At 38.4% G+C, this 22,225-nt stretch overlaps 1 protein-coding gene across 2 annotated transcripts; it reads right to left on the reverse strand.

Moving 5' to 3' along the window:
• Positions 1–1,080: 1,080 nt before the first annotated feature.
• Positions 1,081–14,222, reverse strand: Rbm45 (RNA binding motif protein 45). 2 transcript variants are annotated; one of them, XM_042688349.1, is made up of 9 exons: positions 13,835–14,222; positions 10,663–10,785; positions 9,043–9,169; positions 6,911–7,033; positions 5,746–5,925; positions 2,817–2,946; positions 2,572–2,656; positions 1,872–2,032; positions 1,081–1,281 (listed from the first exon to the last, which is right to left on the reverse strand). In XM_042688349.1, exons 1-9 carry the CDS (start codon positions 14,132–14,134, stop codon positions 1,089–1,091), a joined length of 1,422 nt encoding a protein of 473 aa, XP_042544283.1. In that variant the 5' UTR covers positions 14,135–14,222; the 3' UTR covers positions 1,081–1,088. The 2 variants fall into 2 exon arrangements, with proteins under 2 accessions (XP_042544283.1, XP_042544282.1); XM_042688348.1 differs by having other exon boundaries at positions 1,872–2,035.
• Positions 14,223–22,225: the final 8,003 nt, after the last annotated feature.

A 22,225-nucleotide genomic window follows, 5' to 3' on the forward strand; every position in this document is an offset into this window, starting at 1 on the left:
ATTCTCTCTCATTGCCAATTTAATATTTCTAAGGTTAAATTGCAAACACTGTAGGATGAAATGACATTGGATCTTGTCATTAAAACATTTTAAAAGTAGGATTAATTATAATGGGCCCATCAGGTATTCTGCATTGCTGCCTGCATTTCTTCTATGAAGGAAGAACTAGCCACTGATTTGCTCATTAGCAATGAGCCTGAGGGGATGTATTCTCCGATTTGCTTCTTTACATCACTGGTCAGACGACAACATTCAGGGAGAAGAGAAAGGGATTCATTTGACCTTCAGAAGACTTGAATGATTTATGTGTGCGGGGAAAGAAGAAATCCAGCTTCCTCTGAAACTCAGAATTCATTTAGAGAACTGAAAAGTCTAACTTTAAAGAATGTTCACCCAAACCTCAGAGATCTAATCTGTCATAGAAAAAGAATGAAGTTTGATTCTTGAAAACTAAAGTAGGGTTTGTTTGTTTTTGTTTTTTTAGCAATGATCAGGGTTTTAAAAAAGCACATATATACACACGAAAATATTTTCTGAACATATACTTTTAATGTACAAAGTCATAAATCCAGAAAACACCAATATTTAGGCGCAAAAAGCCCAAGAAACATGTATAATTTGATACTGCTTTTTTGATACTTTATTAATAAGAAATCAAAACATTCTTTATAAAAACTTTAAAAAGTTACCTCAGTTCATAACACAACACACCAACTCTTTCAGCTAAAAATCTTTACAAGTATTTCAATGTTAATGTATACATAAGCACACAGTAAAAAAACCAATTCTTAGTAACTAAAATATTTCCAGGATAAAAAATAGTTTTCTAAGTTATAATGGAAGTAAAAAATATTCCTCCAGTATATGTCAAAAACATTTATAAAAGTTGGAATTGTTTAAGTTTAAAAAATATATTGTAAAAAAAAAACAAAAAAAACTATCCTGTCTTTCTCAGTAAAATATTAAGTGCCTTTAACTAGTTTCAAAATCTTAAAAAAAAAAGTCGATAATTAAGTACAATTACATATATTCCCCTTGCTAGTTGGCTGGTATGTTTTAAAGTTCCAATTAAGCTCTTACCTCAAGAATCAGTAAGTTCGTTGCCGTTTGTTAGACTCTTCTCTTGGGGAATCTGCCAGCATAACTTTTAGTCTGACCCCATTCAGGATCTTGCCATGCAAAGTAGCAATGGCATCATTAGCGCTTAGTCTGTCAGCATACTTGGCATACCCCACATTTTTTCCTGATACAAGGTAAACTTCAATCAGGTTACCAAAACGACTGAAATAAAGTAAAAACATTAGCTGAAACAGATAAATACTGCTGTTCAGTTCTAAAACATGGGGCTCACTCAACATTTTCATCCTTCTTTTTGAATCTAACATCCACTTCATGTCAGTCTTACCCTGTGGACACCTGCCAACAGTGCCCACTCCTCTTTGTTCTTGCTCAGGTCTCTTTCCTCATTCAGATGCCATTATCTTTTCTATCTCCTTGCTTCCTGGCTTGCTCCTCTATAATCCATTTTGTACTCTGACTTCTGAATGATCTTTCCAAAGAAAAATGTCATCATTCACTCCCTAACAATCCCTTTAGTCATTCCCTGATGCCTCCAAGGTAAGAACAAATTTCTTAAATAGTTTTTAGGCATGGCCTTTGGCCTCTTTAACCGTCATATTCTCTCATAAAGGAAATCATCATAATTAGAAAAAAATCATTCAAATAAAGAGTCTTTAAAATAATGGAACAAATCATCTCTACCTTATAGGTGTTAGATACAGGGAGTTTTCAAGACTGGGAGAATGCTGAATTTACTTGTTAAAATAAATTATAGTTAAAAAGAATGGAATCTTCTAGAACTTAAATCTTACCAGAATATATCCTCTAGTACATCTAAAGGTAAAGGATGAGGATTAAACACGATAAAAAGTCTTTCTTTCACGGGAGTTTCAGGAGGAGCTTTTTTTTTGCATGATGGGAGGATAACATCTGTTTGGATTTGAGGCAACTGCGATCCAGAACTTCCCCCAAATTGCTGTCCAAGAGTTAGGAGCAAAGGGAGAAAAAGAAAAGAAAAAGAATTGCACTTCAGGGATTTTTTTAAAAAATTTCAATAAACATTATTTTATATGATCACATGCACACAGGCATTGTACCTTGTGTTTACTTCAGGGAATTTTTTTGTTTTTTTTTATCTATTGTATGTATTTTTATTTTATTTCGCTAGTCCTGGGGTTTGAACTCAGGGCCTAGGCACTGTCCCTGAGCTGCTTTTGCTCAAGGCTGGAGCTCTACCCCTTGAGCCACAGTGCCACTTCTAGCTTTTTCTGTGTATGTGGTGCTGAGGATGCAAACCCAGGACTTCATGCATGGTAGGCAAGCACTCTACCCCCGAGCCACCTTCCCAGCCCCTACTTCAGGGATTTCTAAAAAGAGCTCTAGACCCATGTGTCATGTCATCTATGTGATCTTCTACTATAGCTCTGGACATTTTCTTACTTATGGAATAGACACAGGTTATGTTTATACTGTCTTCATAGTATCATAGAGGTTAAATTCTTACCTACTTACCAGTAATTGTTGCTGACTTGGGTTATTCCAGACCATGGACGCAAGCTGTGAAGCTACCATCTGTGATGCCATTTTTCTAAGGAGACTGGAGACAATAACTGATAATTTAGAAATAGTTTCTGAGGAGTAACTTGTTTTGTGTAACTTCCTCAACCTGAGAAGTCAATTATTTTCTATATCTATCTGTCCAGTCACCATCATGAACACCCGAAGCTTGGCTTAGACACTCCTGGAGTGGTACTTACTCTGTTGCATTACTCCCATCATCAATGAAGTTAACACCCAACCGGTTTCCAGGGGGGTACTGAAATCCATGCAACTTGTACTTTGCATATATAGCTGATGCTACATTAAAATACTGAACCACTCCATGACCTAAAATAGAGAAAATACAGAAAAGAAGAAAGCATATTAATCCCTAACACTTATGTTATACTATATTTCAAAAGTGAAACAATACAGAACCCTCATTATGACACAACTAAAAAAATGCATCAGGCACAACTCAAATGCATCAGAAAACAACATTCTGCTAAGTATGTTTCGTGCTGAATTTTTAAAAAGTGAAACAAAGATCAAATTTTGGTTAAAAATGGACACATAATAGCTTTTAAGAACAATGGAATATCTGTATATGTTCTGTCTAATTACTTTTAGAATAGTGACTTAAAAAAATAGAAGTTTCACCCTGTAGCCCTGGCTGCCAGCTGGCCTCAAAATCAGCCTAAGTGCAAAGATCACAGACATTCAAGAGATTTCAGCTATGGGGACAGATTTCAAGAGAGAGGTGCTGAAGGGAAGGAGAGCCCAGGAGTTGGTGCACAATCAAAAGGTCCTTATGACACATTCATAATATAATCTACTCTTGAGAAAAACACTGACTACATAAATTCATTAAAATGGGATTCTAACTAGATGATGAAAGGTGATACAATGATTTTTTTCTTTTTGGTCGGTCATGAGGCTTGAACTCAAGGCCTAAGTGCTGTCCCTGAGCTTTTATGCTCAAGGCTAGCACTCTACCACTTTGAACCATAGCTCCACTTCTGGTTTTTGAGTGGTTAAGTGGTTAATTGGTTTAAGAGTCTCACTGAGACTTTGTCAGGGCTGGTTTTGAACTGCAGATCTCAGCCTCCTGAGTGGCTAGAATTACGGGAGTGATCCACCGGCATCCAACTCTAATGACATACATTATTCATATATCCAACCAGGGAAATAATGTAACAAGTAGAAGAACAAATATATTTCAACATACTAGGTAACTGCCTAACTAAATAAAGATTGGGTTCTGTTTGGAAATGGTCTCAAGAAGGTTCAGGCAGAAAGTTGTACTACAAGATTAATGCGGGGTAAGGAACAGTGAGGATTTGGGGGTATCTGTGAGGGATGAGGGACTTCAGGTCTGTCCGTCTACAAGCCAAGATTCATTTCTCACTGTAAAAGGGCAAAACCAGGTCTACCTATAGCATTGGAAGCATGATTTCTTTATACCACTCCTCATTTCTAACTCTGTAGAAGCTAAAGAAACAAGTAAAATTTAGATTTACTGGGTGGCCATTACAGGCCAGGTCTCCAATTAGGTATTTTACAATCAGGTATGTTTCTAAATTTGACCTATTCCTTGTAAAGAAGGGATTAATAATTCCACTTTTTTTTTCATGAACATTTTATTAGTATATATTTTTTATTGTAAAGATAATGTTCAGAGGAGTTACAGTTACATAAGTAAGAGTACATTTCCAATGGAGCATTGTTACCTCCTCCTTTGTTTTTCCCCTACCATCCCTTCCTTCCCCACCTCCCCAACTCCTCCCTCTCTCCCCATCCTCCCACCAACAAGTTGTAAAGTTTGTTTTCAACAGTGTCTTGTATATCTCATTGTTAAAATGGGTCAACCTATTTCCTTATTTCAGCATTTTGCTATTTCCCTTCCCCTCCCCAAATTAGAAAAATGTATATACAAGACCACTTTTTTATATTTTAGAAATAAGTATTGCTATGTAGCACCGGCTTCAGAGCTGGGTTATTAATCCCATTTTATAGATGAACAAAAGAGGCTATAGAGAGTGAGCAATTTGCCAATATCTGTTGAGATTTGCACCCATGACTGATGTCAAAGGAATATCAAACTTTTTCCATTGTATCATGCCTTCACTATTATTAGAAAGCACTAATAAAAAAAATCCAAAGCTCAATATGAACATAAGCAATTAACTAGTTAAGAAGTCCAAGTGGAAGATATGAGAACTTTGTTTTGAGACTTAGAAGGACAGATGGAAGCAGGGCATGTGGATGTTTGAAATGAAGGGGAAAAGTCATTTTTCATGACAAAGTCAAGAAAGGGATAGAAAAGAATGAGAACAAAACTGAGAATTTTATAATTCTGCTTTCCATTATGAGATGCTGTTTTTATACAACAGAAATAGAAAATTTTCTATTTTGCCAGGTGCTGGTGGCTCATGCCTATAATCCTAGCTGCACAGGAGGCTGAGATCTAAGGACTGTGATTTAAAGCCAGCCTAGGCAAGAAGTCCGTGAGACTCTTATATCCAATTATCCACCCAAAAAACAGAAATGGAACTGTAACTCAAAGTGGTAGAGCATAAGCCTTGAGCAAAAAACCTCAGAAATAGTGCCCAGGCTCTAAATTCAAGCCCCATGATTGACATAATTAATTAATTAACCAACTAATAAAATTCTCTATTTTGTGGGAGCTAATTTTTTTTTTTTAAAACCAGGTGCTGGTGGTTTCTGCCTGTAAATCCTAGCTACTCAAGAGGCTGAGATTTGAGGCTCATGGTTCAAAGCCAGATTGAACAAGTAAGTCCGTGAGACTCTTATCTCCAATAAACTAAAAAAAACAACAACCAAAATGGAGCTATGGCTTAAGTGATAGAGCACTGGCCTTGAACAAAAACATCAGGAACAGCACCAAAGCCCTGAGTTCAAGCCCCAGGACTGGCACAAAACAAAAAAATTTTAAGTGACTAACTTTCTATAAAGGAGATACATACTCCCAGGGATTTATTAAGGTAGCATTGAATTTTAAAACGTAAATTAGAAAAAAGGAAACTAAAGTCCTTTCACACAAACAGTATCTGACATAAAAAGTACTGGAAAGAGCCATTCTATCACAATAGAGTATAAATAAAAACAACTTGGACATTGTTTTACCGTAACTTGAATAAGGATCTCGCTGAACTTCACAGTATTCTAGTCCTGGTATAATATCGAAAATGCTGAAAAGCTGCTCTTCTGTGAAGGGAACTCTTGATACAACTGACAGGCGTTTGGAGATAGCTTCCTGGCCTCTGTTGTCATTCTTGTCAAAACTTGAAAATTCAGATTGTTGTTCTTCAACAATAGAAGAAAAAACAAATCTTTATATTTCTATATATTCAAAATGTCATGCAACATTTATGTACTAGAAACTAGCCCACTGTACTGAGCAAAGGCACTGTTGTCTGTAGTAAGCTTTTAGACCAATGAAAAGAAAACAGACTACTTTCCTCATTCCCCTACCTTTACTGAATAATACAAGCAGGTGTGTACAACTTAATTTTACAGAAGTAAGATTAGTAAGTAAAATAGAAACACATGGAACATATTTCACTGGAAAATTTATGACCATAACATCCACAGTCTTTATTTCCATCATCCATTTTCCCTGTTGTCTAGTTTCCCCTTTTGTCTTTCTTCCTCTTTCTGAAGCTCTACAGTGACAATACATACATACATGCACACAGATATATCTATATATAATTATTATTTTATGTATTTGGGATATTATACTGGAGTTGGAACTCAGGACTTTGTATTTGCTAGTCAAATGCTCTCTCAGTACCTAGCCATTTTATTTTGTTCAGAAACAGTTTTACATTTATGCCTGGACTGGCTTGGATCATAACCTTTCTATTTATGCTTCCTATGGAGGTAGGATGACAATATAGGCTACCATGTTCAGTTACTGTTTGGAGAGGGGTTTTAGGAACATTTTGCTTGGGCTGGCCTGAGTAGCCAAAATGACAGGCACTGAGTGACTGAGCAGCAGTAGTTTGGGGACAAAATTTCATATGGAACAGATATCTTCTATATGTTTTGGTCATCTGCAAGAAAGTAGAAGTTCACCCAAAACAGTGGCAATGACACAACTTACTAGGCAGATGATATCCAATCAACTGGAAAAGACTATAGTTGGAAATAAGCTCAAATAATTTTCACTATTAAGACATTAAAAGTCATGATCAACTTTTACAGTTAAAGATGAAAGAGCAGTTAAAAAAACTCAAATTAAATAACCTATACTACATAAACTACTACAGGAAGTCAGTTCACTTACCAAATGGAAATGTACTTATCCTTGGTTCATGTCCCAAAGCCTCCTGTCTCATACTACTATAATAATCTTGTTCTGAGGATTCAGACGTTTTATTTTTAGGTTCAGCCAAGATTGCCCTAAAACCTAAAAGAGAAGTCATAGTTATCAAGCACAGCAAATTTCTGGTTGTTAGTGCTTTATAAAGGCAAAATCTCTACAACAGACATCTTTACCAGACCTACTTCTAATTCTTCTGAAATACAGCAAACAGTAAACAAGAAACAGCAAGAATCCCAAACTGTGTCAATGTAGATATGAATGAACATTCATTTACCTGGGCTCAACATTATATAACCCTATTAGGAACACTCAATTTAACCTGTCACCAATATGCTACCTTTGAAATATTCCTAGATTATGTTACCTTTCCCTCCGATTCCTCTGCCTTTTTTTGCTGGTACTAGAGCTTTAACACGGGTCCTTATGCTTATTTGGTAGGCATTCTACCACTGAGCCCCTGAGCTGTACCTAGTCCTTTTCTGCACTTTTTTTTTCTTTTTTCTTCAAGATAGTCTTGTTTTCTGCCTGAACCTGAATGCATTATTTAGGTTTCCTATTGTAGCTGGGATGACAGGCACATGCCTGTGTCTAGCTTCTTCCACTGAGAGTCTCTGGACTTTTCTGCTTGGCTGGTCTGGAACTTTACCAATCCTCATAATCTTAGTTTCCCACATAACTTGGGATGACAGGTACTGCTACTACTATACCCAGTGATTGGTTGAAAGGGAGTTTTGCAAACTTTTCTGCTTGGCCTCCCCTTGAATCTTGTTCCTCCTTATCTCAGCCTCCAAGGTAACTTAAGATTAAAGTGTGAGCCAACATGGGCACACTGTTATGTCTCTGTAATTTAGATTCTTTTCAATCAACTACAACAGTTGGTAACTATGTTGTGTCTTATCAAAGATTCTTAACTGGGAGTTCAGTAACAAGCTTCAAAATGAAGAGAGGTTCCACCAACCCCTGTAATTTTGAACACAATGCTTATACATATATGTGTTCAAGGCCACAGCTTTTACAATTATATTCAGTGGCTTCCATAATCATTATACGACTTCAAAGAGAACAAAACCACCAAGTTTGAATTCCTTCTGTGGAAATCTATACTTAAAACTGTCATTATATCAGCTGTTCTAAAACCTTTATTTTTAAACAATCAACAACAGAATCCTAATGTACACTGCGCTTGAATCCATCATAACCTGTTACATAGTCCCAAAGCACCTACTTAACTTTGTCTAGTTATTTCTCAGTAGAACATTGTGCCTTCATAGTTGCCTTTGTAGTATCAATTGAGACATGTTTATTTCTAGCTTTGTGCTTTTGCTAACACTTTTCCTGTCTACTCCATGCCGAACACAAGGCCTGCCCCCTCTGGATATGTTCCCATGCTCATTTAGTATGCTTCTTCACCACTGATATACTACATCACACGCTTCTGAACCAGTTTGTTTCAACTGGTGAATTCTCACTGAGCTCACTATAAATAGCAGTTACTTTGTCACAGCTCTCTCTCTCTCTCTCTCTCTTTTTTTTTTTTTTAGATAGTGTTGCTATGTAGGTCAGGTTGCCTTTGAACTCATGATCCTCCTTGTTCAGTCTCCCAAGTGCTGGGATTATAGACATTACTGCTGCTCCTGGCAAAAGTCAGTAAGTCAGTAATGTTGGTTTTTGTTTTCCCGATAGTGCTCTCCAGAACTGAGAACTCAAGATTTCATGCATAGAGATTTCAGTAGAGTCATGAGACTGCCCTACTACTGAGTAATTGTCACCAGCCCAAGATTTCAATAAATCTCTATTGTACTAGGGTGTGGGGACAAGACAGATAAAACATATTCTTTGCTTTCCAAAATGCTTTAAAAATTAATTGATTATTCTGTTTTTGCCTCTTAGATCTTACATACCCGGTATAGCTATAAACACCTTTAATGTCAGGATGCCATTTTTGCCATATTTTTCATTTTCATCGTCCCTCTAATTCTATCATGGGCATTTAATTAAGGCTAGCTAGAGGAATTTAGGAGCTAAGAAGCAAACTTTATCGTGGAACTTAGAAGTATCTAAAAATTCTACAGTATTCAAATCCACATTCTTACTTCGATCACAGTTTTCTATTGCTTGTGCAGCTTGTGATGGTTTTAAATATCTTACGTAGCCCAGACCTTTACTTTCTCCAGTGACTTTGTTCTTAATGATGCTGCAATACTCAATATCGCCATACACCTGTAGGAGTTAAAAGAAGTGATTTAAGTGACTCAAAATGAATAGTTAAATAGACAATTTCAGAGCTTAAATTGTGTATTTATCAGTGCTTCTCACATGCCAACTGAAGAAGTTGTTCAAGGATACATATTTTATACTGCTTGTTTCACCATTATGGTGGCTGGCCTAATGAAGTCACTTGCCTTAATCACAGAAGATTTAAATCTTGTAGAGAAAGAACTTATACATGGTCTAGACAGCTACAAAGTCTCAGTCAGTAGTGACAAAGGGCAGGGAGTCTGGAATCAGACTTTCCAGATTCAAATTCTAACTCAGCCACTTATCAATTAGGCCATTTACTTACCCTCTCTGTGAATGTCTTTTTTCTCTTAGATGGGTGAATATCAGTATTTATCTGATTATGTTGTTATCACTTAAGTGATCTATGGTAAGTGTTTATATGTAGCCTAGGATATACTAAAACACTCAATAATCATCAATTATAATTGCTTATCTTCTATTGCAAGGAGCATAAGTAATTGGATAGCCTTTTGAAGAACAGCTCAAAGCATACCTCCAAAAAGTTCACTCACAATGTTAATACTGAGAAATTTGCAGTAATGTTTATTTGTTAATGTTGGAAAAAATCTGAGACATTTAGTATTGGTATGTACTATTTATTCTACAAAATTCTCAGTAACTACCCATCACCTAAATTACTACACATTCAGATAAAATGTGTTACTTATTCACTCAAAAAGATTAAAATGTTACAAACATGTAAAATTAATTTTTTTTCTTCCTATTGGATCAAGAATGGAATATAAGGTTTTAGCATTTGGTATTTCAGAAGCATTTTTGAATTTGCAGAGTGGAACACAGGGCATTTAGAAATTACTCTTTCCTGACTGTTTATTTTCTTTTTTGTCCTCCTAGTACATAGACTTTGGAAGATAGGCAGATTTTTTTTTTTTTTAAAAAAGGAACCTTGTAACTCAAAACAATCCACACATTGCGTTAAAATAATTTTGTGAAAGTTTACCATTGCAAAAAAAGGTTTAAAATTATCTTTAAATTTATTATGATCTATATAATTCAGACAAATAATTTTTTTCCTCAAACAAAACTACTTCAGAGACCCAACTGTAGGATTAAAACCTCAACGAATAAGCTTTTCTCTGTGTAAGTAAAAAGTCAGCATGACCCAAGTACACAGTAAATAGCAGGTCAACCAACTCACACCCTCAGGCTAGCATCACCCCCACAAGAGAGGCAAAAAAGGTGAATGGTAACAAAGTGCTTTGAAATTTTAAAGAATAAGAGCAGGCTCAGGTCTGACAGCAGGTTTAAGTCTTGGCTCTACTACCTACTAGTTGTGTAAGTTTACTTAAAATTCTCTGGATTTTGCACTTTGTTTTTTTGAATGTATATACTACTTTTTCAATTTTTGGTAACGGTGCAATGTTGAAGGACTGAATGACAACAGATGTTAGCTGATTGGAAAACGTAAGAACCTTAAATTTTTCTCGCAGGTCTTCCTCTGTATAGGACTTTGGTATCATAACAAAGATTCTTGTAAGTTCTTCATCTTCAACATCCCGATGACTTCCAGATGATCGCGATTGAGCAATAAAAACCTAAGAAACAGTGTTGTGAGTATGACTAAAGTATGTTATCTACATGTATAAACACGTCATAACATATTCTTTTATATAACAAATAAATAAAAAGCCAGGCACAGCCATTGACTCATGCCTGTATTCCTAGCTACTCAGGAGGCTAAGACACGGAAGATCACAATTCTAAGCAAGCCTGGGAAAAAGTTTTCTAGACTTCATCTTTAATTCATCAGTAAAATGCCAGACTCAACTGATAGAACACAAGCATGATAAAGAAAGCTGTGCAAAAATGCAGGGCCCTGAGTTCAAGTCCTGAGACTGACACAAAAATAGAGGAACAAATTAATAAAACGACTGTAAAAGCAACAAAAAGAAAACCTAATAAACATATACAGCCCTCAAAATAATACCTATTGTTTTCCTTTTCCTAAGATATACTAATATATCACAATGAGTCTGCATGTCTTGTTAAATGAAAGTGCTATGAAATGGGGGGGGGTCTTATAATTTTTTGTAATATTTATTACAGTCATTATCAATCTTTTCATTATCAATTTTCAGGAAAAGGTAATATAATCATATTCTTGTTTATCTTAGTGATTACTCAAATGATTTCATATGAGCAGTCAAATGCATAAGAGGTTCTATTATTCAAATACTACCAATTTAGATCTACTGAAACATTATTAGTAATATTAGAGTGCTACGGATATAATCTGCTTTGTGCTGCTTTAATTTCTCAATTTGTCTTGGTATTAAATTATTCCAGAAAGATGTTAAAAATCTATGACTGAGATTTTAGGCTTGTTTGTACAACTAATAAGCCTAGCTTTAAGAGCTAGTTTTACTCTGTGTGTGTATATGTGTGTGAGTGCACGTACTGACTGGTCCTGAGGCTGGGCTGGATCCTGGTCCTTGTCAGGGCCTGGGTGCTGTCCCTGAGCGTTTTTGCTCAAGGCTAGCTCTCCACTGCTTGAGCAATAGCTCTGCTTTTGGCTTTGTTTTTTTCCTGCCAGGTTGGCTTCAAACCATGATCCTCAAATCTCAAGTCTCCTGAGTAGCTAGGAATACAGGCATGGGACATGGATGCCTGGCTTTAGTTTTACTTTTTAAGAACATTTAGTGGTATTAATTACCATACAAACAAAAGCCCTTGATGGTTTGTCTATATTGTGTGTTTCCTTTAAAGGGGAGGGGGGCCGTATATCACTCAAGTATGAGAAAACCTAGACTCTGGAATACCAGAATAGGAGGCAATAGCCTTGCCAGGACAATGAATTTTAAAAGGCAGGCAATTTTATGTGTTGAAGAACGAGGGCTGGCATTGGTGGCTCACATGTATAATCATAGCTTCTTGGGAGGCTAAAATCAGGAGGGAAGCAGTTTAAGGTCAACAAGAGCAGAAAAGTTTGTAATATCCCATCTGAAATCACAGCTGGCACAGTGGTACACACGTCATCTCAAACTACATGGCAAGCCAGCCCAGAGAGAAAATGTCCACAAGATTGCATCTCAATGGATCAATGGAGTGAAGTTAGACTTGGTGGCAGGCATCTGTGACCCTAGCAACTACAGAAAGCCTCAAGTAGGCAGAGTATAGTCCAGGCACATCATACTGGCAGGAAGTGAGACCCTAACCCTACCTAAAAATAAACTATGAAAAACAGGGCTGGAAGCATGGGTTAGTGGGAGTGCCAACCTACCAAGTGTGAGGCCCTGAGTTCAACTCCCCAATACTGCCAGAAAGAAAAGAAAAGACAAGACAGACAGAGAGACAGACAGAAAGAAAGAAAGAAAGAGAGGGAGAAAGAAAGAGAAAGAGAGAGAGGGGCAGGGGGAGGAAGGAAGGAAAGAAGGAAGGCAGGAAGGAAGGAAGGAAGGAAGGAAGGAAGGAAGGAAGGAAGGAAGGAAGAAGGAAAGAAAATGTTGAAGAAAGAGAACATTAGAGCTATGGAAAAATTAGTTTTACACTACATAGATGTGGGATCCTGCTAATAGAAGGGAAAATATTTCCAGTTAGTCATCAGTAAGCTACACTATGTCAAGCACTATCAGAAGCATTAACAACAGAATACCAAGTAATACAGAATCTGCCCATCAGAATGTCAGTCTAGTGGAGGTACCAGTAAGGAGTGATGATCAATTGGAAATAAAAAAAATGGAAGCTCTAATAACATTCAAAGACAGTAGAGACAAAAGGAGTCTCCAATAAAGGACAGTTCACGTTGAACACATACACAGCCTTTTCCCCCCTATTTGGCAATACTGAGGATTGAATTCAAGGCCTTATGTTTGTTAGGCTGGTTCTCTATCACTTGAGCCATGCCTACAGCCTTACATGAATAACCTTCTAATCGAAGATTTTTCGTCACATAGTTTAATGTCATAAATGATGAGCACTCATAGGTTCTTGTAGGCTGGGAATGTGGTTTCGTGGTAGAGTGCTTGCCTAGCATGTAGGAAGCCCTGGGTTTGATTCCTCAGTACCATGTGAACACTAAAAAAGCCAGAAGTGGTGCTATGGCTCAAGTAGTAGAGCGCTAGCCTTGAGCCACAGAGAGGCTCAGGGACAGAGCTCAGGCTCTGAGTTCAAACCCCAGGACAAGCAAGCAAACAAAAAGTCATTCCTGTAAAACTACAACCAGGATTTCCCTCTAATTTTGAAGCCTATATGCTTTTCCTGAATGTAGTATAACTAGATACAGAATAACTTTTACTTAGCCAATCTTCTGGCTGTAGGCCTGATAACTGCAGTATTTTTTTTTTTTAATCTTGCAAATCCTTTGGAACTTTGCAAACAAAAAATACAAGAGGAAAACTGAACCTAAATTAAGTTACTTTTGACTAGAAGTGCGAAACAAATGAAAGAGAGACATAGCTATGCCAGTGGAGGACCCCACAAACGGTAGGTCGTTGCTGGAGAAGGAGCCTCAACTGTCTGGCCAGGTACACAGCGAGATTGAGTGGGCAAAGATACTAGTTCCTAGCGCCCAGCGTCCCATCCAGCCCCCGAAAGGCACCCCAACCCCACGAGCCACGCTGCCCTCCGCACCCCGGCCACCCGCACCTTGATGGGCTTGGAGTCGCTGGGACCCAGGCACTGCCCGTGCATCTCCTCCATGGCCTTACAGGCCTGCGAGCTGCGGGCGAACTTGACGAAGGCGATGCCCTTGGACTCCTTGGTGTGCTTGTCGCGCACCACCCAGATGTCCTGGATGTCCCCGAAGGGCGCGAAGCTCTCGCGGATCACCGACTCCGGCGTGTACTTGCTGATCACCAGGAAGATGCGGCTGTTGGGCGGCTCGTCCAGGCTGTCTACGCCCGGGCGGAAGCCGCCTCCGCTGGCAGAGCTGCCGGCTTCGTCCATGACGCTCCGCCTCGCGCGGCAAGCCGGGCCCCGGCCGCACTCGGTCCTGCAGGCCTCCACCGAGCCCGCGCCCACTTCCGCGGCCCGCGGCCCGCCCGCTCTCGGCTCCGCTTCCGGAGTCTCGCGTCCGGCGCGGTCCCCCACGCACCAGGCGCTAGCTTCCGGGAGCTGTCTGCAGCGCCCCCTGGCGCCACGGAGGACTCTGGCCGAATCCAGGCTGCTCCCATCCGCGGAAACCAGGTCTCCCCCACAGCCAGAACAGCTCCAAGATTCTTCTCTCAAACGTGCCCTTGTTAAAGAAGATATTCACAAGGCTCGATAGGAAACGTACTCATTACCTTACTCATGTAGCTGTCCCCCTTCTGTACAGTATCTTTACAATACAACATATATATTAAAAATAGAAGATATTCATAACACGTATTAGAGATGGTCGACTTTATTCAAAGAGAGCTGTGGTGGTGGTAGTTTAGAGGATCGCTGCAAAGGGATCTTGCAGTAGGAGACTGGACTTGATTCCAACTTTAATAAGACAAGTGGGGATTTACAAGCCAAGAGCAGGATGAAAGTTACTGAGCATCAGAGGTGAGAGGAGATGAGAGTCTCACAGCCTTTCCTGCCCAGGCTGGCTTTGAACCACGATTCACAAATCTCAGCTTCCTGAGTAGCTCTGAGTGGCTAGGATTACAGGTGTGAGCCACTGGTACCTGACACACAGCCCATTCTTGCAAGAACTTCCCACTTACTCCCTGGCCTGTAAACTCTGCTTTCTTAATAAATCAATACTATAGACCTAACCTTACTAGTTTTTCTTTAGCACCAGAAGCAGTATCCTAATCTTAGACATTGTACGCAAGAACATCTGCAACACTCCAACCACAGTAACAAAACCCTTGGAGCCTTATTTTTTTTTTTTTAATCGGTCATGAGACTTGAACTCAGGGCCTGGGCGCTATGCCTGAGTGCTTTTGCTCAAGGCTAGCACTCTACCACTTCGAACCACAGCTCCACTTCAGTTTTCTGGTAGTTGATTGGAGATAAGAGACTTACAGATTTTCCTGTCCCCATTGGCTTTGAACAGCAATCCTCAGAGCTCAGAGCTCCTAGCTCTGAGTAGCTAGGCCTATAGGCATGAGCCAGCTTGAGCCTTATTCTTGAAAGGTTCCTTTGAATTTATCTAATTCATGCCTTGTTTTTTCAGGGATAAGGAATGTGAGGTTCCTCTCACCGAGTAAGATCCAGAGCTAACTGTCTAATGATCTACTCAACTCCCACAGTACCCCTGTGACAGAAAGTCCCACAGATCCTGGGTCTGCTCAGCTAGAAGAAATTACAGGTTTACACAGTGAGGAAATGTTTCCTGACTTCTAAAGTTTGTTAATGGGCCTTAGTGGAGAGGTCAGGAAAAAAAAAATCCAGCAGAAATCCAGAAACAAGGCCGAGGTTTAGCAGTAGTATTGGAATTAATTGAAAAGCATAAACCTGAAATTGCCTAGGAACAAAGTCCTTGAAAGGTCTAACTCCAGGCTGTGAAGACCCTGGGTTTCTATGAAGTTAAACAGACAAGTATTTATAGTGCACTAACTCAGGTCTAAACTCTGTGCTAGGGCAGGGATATAGATACAGTGTGAAAACAAGAGCCATTTTCCCACCCAGTTGTGTAAACTTGGACAAGCTACTTGGTGTTTTCAGCTACAGTTTCCTCAATGGTAAACTAGAAATATTGTTACCAACTAATTTGGAGAGGTTGTCAACCTTAATAAATGAAGTAATTCATTCATTTAACTTAAAAAAATAAAGGTTTTTTTTTTTTTTTAGATACATGGTATTAAATTCTCGATCTTCTTGCTTCAGCCGCCCAAGTGCTCAGATTACAGGCATGTCTCACCATGCCCTACAACAAATACATTTGTTTACTATGGATTGAGTACTATGATGAACACAAGAGATATTGTAGTAAGCAAAATTGATTTTCTTGTTCCCTTCTGCTACAGTTCACTTTGACTACTACCCACCTGGAAGTTGTATAATTTTCCATGGTAACAGGTATTATGGAGTGTTACCTTGAATGTAGCACTAAAGAAATTGTAACAATTTCTTCTTTTACAGTCAGTCCTAGAAAATGGACTCTGTTTACCCTACAGTTTAGCAAGTCTAGGAAATATATTGTCTTAACTTTTAATTTATCTTTATGTTCCTCAGACCAGTCAAGGTGCATAAAAATAAAATAATGTAATAATTTAACTGATGCAAGAAAATGCTAAGATTCTGAGCATTAGGATTTACAAACTACTGCCATCTAGTGGAAAGCATTTTTTTTAAACTGGACTAGGCAATCTATGTAAAAAGAAAACTAAAGGTTATGTGGCCAGATATACATAGCTTTTGACGTCTTCTGCTTGTCCTAGACATGTACTAGTTATTGCAGATAAGGGAAACCATGGTACCAATGTTTCTTTGAGTCTGGATTACTTCACTTAATATAATTTTTCCAAGTCTTTCCATTCCCTAACAAATGGGGTTGTGTCATTCCTTCTGATGGAGGCATAAAATTCCTATGTATGTAGAATTTATATATACATACATATATATATATATATATATATATATATATCTCACTTTCTTGATCCATTCTTCTACTGGGGGGTATCTGGGTTGGTTCCATATCATATAACCTGATACTAAGCAAAATGAACTCCAAGATAGGGACACAAGAGGTTTTATCTCTGTCGCTGTTCTTTTTAATGTACTTATAATAGACTATGTGATTTTTTTTGTTTCTTTGTATGTTCTTCCCCCATGATACAACCCCTGTTGTCACTGTATTTGATTCTAGTGTCCTGAATCTTGTATATACATTTTTCTAATCTGGGGAGGGGAAGGGAAATAACAAAATGCTGAAATAAGGATACAGGATGACCCATTGTGACAATGAGATGTACAAGACACTATGTTGAAAATAAATTTTACAACTTTGCAGAGGGGGAGCGATGGGAGGGAAGAGTTGGGGAGGTGGGGAGGAAAGGGATGATAGGGGAAAAATAAAGGAGGGTGTAACAATGCTCCATAGGAAATGGACTCATTACCTTGCTCATGTAACTGTAACCCCTTTGTACAGTATCATTACAATAAAAATATATATTAAAAATAAATTTAAAAAACTACAGATGCATATCCTGAGATTTTAGAGTGGTACTTTTTTTCTTAAAGAAAAATATTGGAGAATGTTAGGAAAGTAAATGTACCTTTGAATCATGTGAAATAATTTATAATTAAAATAAAATTAGCATATTTTCTTCATATAATTTAGATAGATTCATTGAGATACAATTCCTGCATCATACTTCAAATTCACCCATCAAAGTGTTCTATCAGAGTTTTTAGTATATTCACAGTTTCATAATTATTACTAATATTTGCCTTCAAACTGGATCTTTTGTCTTTCTCCAAATTGTGTAACCAATAACAAAACTGAGTAGCAATTGAGCAGTGAAAGAGACTTATTGTTGACCCCAAAACAGATGTGGGAAATAAACTTGTAGATCAACTTCTTCACCTTGAGACTTGGCAAGTTATAGACACAGAACAAACTAAATGAGGTGGAGGTAGATTTATAAAGAGAAGTATTGATGTTTTTCTAGAAATAGTTGGAAATTTTCCAGGATTTCTGCCACTGCATCTTTTTGCTACTTTTATGGTTATTTCCAGCAATGACATGCCAATTATCGTGGCACTGGAGGATGTGTCACTTCACATTCAGAAAGGAATATAATGAAGTTAGAGGTTGTGTGATATTTACTCTGGCAGCCATCTTAGATCCAACCAGTTTCAGCTTCCTCAGAGAGAAACTTCTGGACAACAGACATGTTCTTGAAGAGAAACAAGATTATGCTGAGTTAGATATCTATGTAGATAACCTAGGGAGTACTCTAGCTTACACAAACACCATCACAATCAATTTTATTTATTTTTGGTGGTACTGGAGATAGAATTTAGAGCCTTGCTTGCTGGGTAGTCATTGCTACTACTTGAGCCATACCATTCAGCCCACCACCATCAATTTTAGAGCATTTCATGACTCAATAAGGAAAGAGTTATCTTATTTAATTTGACTTTTTAAATTACAACTTTAGGACCATTTTGTAAGTCAGGTAATGAGTACATTTCTTTTTGGACAATGCCACCCCTTCCATTCCTTCCTTTGTTTTCTCCTACTTTCCTTCTCCTAGTCCTGGTCACAAATTACATAGTTTTTTCCCCACATAGTTTCTACTGAATATCATGACTGCATTTATTCTCTTCTCCTCCCATTTAAAATTTTTTAACTTTATTTTATTTTATTTGTTGGTTATGGGGCTTGAATTGAGGGCCTGTGTGCTGTCCCTGATTTTTTTCACTCCACGCTAGCGCCCTACTCCTTTAAGCTCCACTTCTGGTTTTTGAGTAATTAATTGAGAGAAGAGTCTCACAGGGACTCCTCAGATCTCAGTCTCCTGAGTAGCTAGGATGGCAGGTATGAGCCACTGGCACCCAGTTTCTCCTTCCATTTTTAATTTGATTTTTGTATATGTGTGTGTGTGTGAGAGAGAGGAAAAATTGATTTTAGCTCATTGATTCAGAGGTCCCAGGCCAAACTTCACTCCACTGATTCTGGGCCAGTAGTGAGGTAGGACACAATGATGGCAGGAGCATGTGGTAGAGGCTGTTCATCATGGCAGACAGGAAGCAGAAAAGGGAGCAGATGAGGTAAAATTTTCAAAGGCACATCCCCAGTAATCTACTTATTCCAGCAATGCTCCACCTCCTAGTTTCCACGATTATCCAAAAACAGTGTCACTAGCTGGGGACCACTTTTTCAGTCGATGGGCCTGTGAGGAATTACAATCATGTCCCAGGCAGAGACTATAATTAATGGAAAACTGGGGCTGCTGGGTTTGTTGTTTGTATTTCGAAGTTGCTTGGCACTGGTCCTTGTCTGTAGTAAGATCTGTTCTATTTTATTGACATGGTTGGTTACAGGCACCAAATAAAACCATTGGACCATTCACAGAACATGGAGTTACAACTTCAAGCAAGGCCTTGTACACACGGTGAATATACATAAACAATTTAATTCTTTGGCTAAGCCCTGTTTGAACAAACAAACATAAAAAGGTAAGGCTGGGAACAGTTAATCGACTTGGTTGCATTCAATCTCAATCAGAGGTTACTGTACAGCAGAGGCGCCTCTGCGAGAGTTGGGATCTCGTGGGACTTGAGGACCAATCAGCAGCGTCGGTGGGGGCCTGGGCCAGAAACACATGCCTGGCCAGGCCTTCAGGGCTGACCGACAGACGGCTCGCTTGGAGGTTGTGGTCCGTCTCCCACTGCACGGAGGCCGGAGGGAGGCAGAGGGCAGTGTTGCTGGGCCTGTGGTACGTGTGACCGGCCGGAAGAGAGAGGGCTGGCCATCCATGCCATCCCAGCAGGCTTGAGGGCTGCTGTAGTGTGGGGCCTGGGCCTATCCAACCGTCCAGATGGCGGGAGGCCCCGGACCCCCCTCCCTGCCCCGGCCTCAGTCTCCAGGCCCAGCCCCCGTCTCGTGGGGCCACATTGTCCCTACGTACAGCAGAAGACGTTTCACAGTTTTTAGATTTTAAAATTGATGATTTGATGCAGGCCCCATTGCCGGCCCCTCCCCGATGGCCGGGTCCGGGGGGATCCGGGAGCGCTCTCCTCCCTCCGTGGGCGGACGCTGTCCCCAACATGGAGACCGTTACCTGCAGGAGCCAGGTCGGGCGTTTGGAAAGCTGGATCCCTGCTCCCGCAGCAGCGCAGTCGCAGCCACAGAGGGGAGGAAAAGGCCTTTGATACCTTTGGGGGCGTCCGTAGTGAAGTGAGGCCATCTAGTCAGGCTCCTTTCCTACAGAGATCATGCTCGGGACCCCTCTCCACTACAACATGGCGAATCCCATTTCATCCTTAAAACAGTCTGTTGAGCTTTTCCTCCATCTCTCATCACTTGGATTGCAGATTTTAGAAGCCCTAACTGGTACTTTGTTCTGACAACGCCGAATAGTCAGACACTGCTTGATCTGTAACCTTCACAGTATCTCTCCACTGCTTACCAATTTGAGACAAGTTGCCTAATCTCAGCACACCTCATCTTCTTTATATGTGGAGCTGAATAGTAATGATCTCACAGAGCTCTTTTAAATAAGTTAATGATAGATACAAGACTTAGAATATACCTGGTACACAGCAAACACAAATGTTTGCCACTCTTTATTGTCTATTGGGAATTGGACTTATATCTTGGGTGAACGGTTAGTCACACTCTAGATAGTTCATCTTCACCTTAATTTTAGTGAGTTATCTTAACCATACACTATGAGAGTGTCAAATGTTTATAGGACAGAATTATTTATATCTTGCCTCTTCTTATCCTGCTATTGCTATTGATTTTATTTTACTTGGAAAATGATCAGAGATCTTTTCACCAGCAACAATCTTCTGTGATTAAAGATGGCAGCAATAAAAGTTGTAATTGTGATTAATACTAGTAATTTGAACAGAGATAATAGAAATTTTTATAAGTGATTTTCATATGAAATCTATACCCCATGGGTAAAATTTCCTGAATTACTAATAGCATGTAATTGGTATAAATGTCAGTGTAGTATTTCTGCCTTATGTTAAAATCAGAAATAATTGCTCTCTAATTAATACTTATAAATATTTTGTTTTTTTATAATATAAACTTTATGGTTATACCAGATATACTTCACTTAAAGGACATAAATTTGCTTTTATGGCTGAATTTTTTCCCTTTTGGCTTCTTTTCAAAGCCGTTGAATTTTGAACCTATTCAGATAATTAGTAGGACTGATACACATAGAAATTGAATGCAATACTTTGTATGATGTTTGGAATTTTAAAGTAAGATTCTTGTGGATGAGATAAGTTTTCTTATCCTGTTTCTATCAAACCTAAAACCTTGATTACTAAATTTCTTATTTTTGGATTATTGATATTACAGACTTCCACATAAATTTAAAGAAATTAGTAAGATAATTTTGTGGCTACTGTGTATAAAACACCACCATTTGGCAGGTTAATACAAACATTTTTCTATTTTTCAATAGGGTTGTTTGGATAAATCTAGATTTAAGATTGTACTGCCATGCTTTCTGGTATAGCAACTTGTTGTTTTCAAATCCATCCCAAACACCAACTCAACTATATTAATTCTCCACAGAACACAAGAGCAGGAAAAAAAACCCAGCCACTGAATTCATTACTATATCAAAGGTTAATTTTGATAGGGTGAAATTGTTTTACTTTTTATGTTATTTTAAATGGCATAAAATCTGTTAGGTGTCCAATGGAATCTTTAGCCGTCTTCATCACAGTAAGTTTGTTAAAACATTTGTATATATTGATCACCATACAATAAGATCTTCCCCCCACTTAAAATCATGTATTTTCACTGTTAGTATTCAGTATATATTAATACTGACTGAAGACAGTAATGTTATTTCTTATTGCTTTCAAATAATGCTTGATCTAGATTGGTAGACTGCTTTATTGCTAAGTGTGCAAAGTAAATTACAAATCATTTTACTTATAGTTTGCTGTGATCTTTTTCTTTTCTGTATGCTTTTTAATTTTACGCTTCTCCCTATTATTAGATACTCATAATAAACATCATTTTAAGTACCCTTCATATGTGTTCCATTCTTACTTTTAAGTAATGGGATGAAAAATTACACCTATCTACTTCACATTATTTTTTATATGAAATTTTGGGATTGGAAAAGAGAAGGACATGATTGACTCATAAATTGTTATAATTGGAAGCTAAAGTAAAACCAGTTTTATGTCAATAATTTATGAAGTAATTATGACTAGAAACTTAAAATAAGCCTAATAAATGAGATGATTTAGTCTTTTATAAAATCGGATACCATAATGTGTCTCTGTTTTTGAGGACTCAGACATTGAATTTTTTATGTAGTTTCATCACAATTTGCTACAGCCAAACTGATGAAATTCTTTTTCCGCCCCCAGCTTTTCAAATCTGAGACTTTCTTCAGTCTGTGGTTAAAGGCT

The sequence above is a fragment of the Dipodomys spectabilis genome, unplaced genomic scaffold, assembly GCF_019054845.1.
Source record: "Dipodomys spectabilis isolate Male_0828 unplaced genomic scaffold, ASM1905484v1 ptg000115l, whole genome shotgun sequence".
NCBI classification, from domain to species: Eukaryota; Metazoa; Chordata; class Mammalia; order Rodentia; family Heteromyidae; genus Dipodomys; species Dipodomys spectabilis.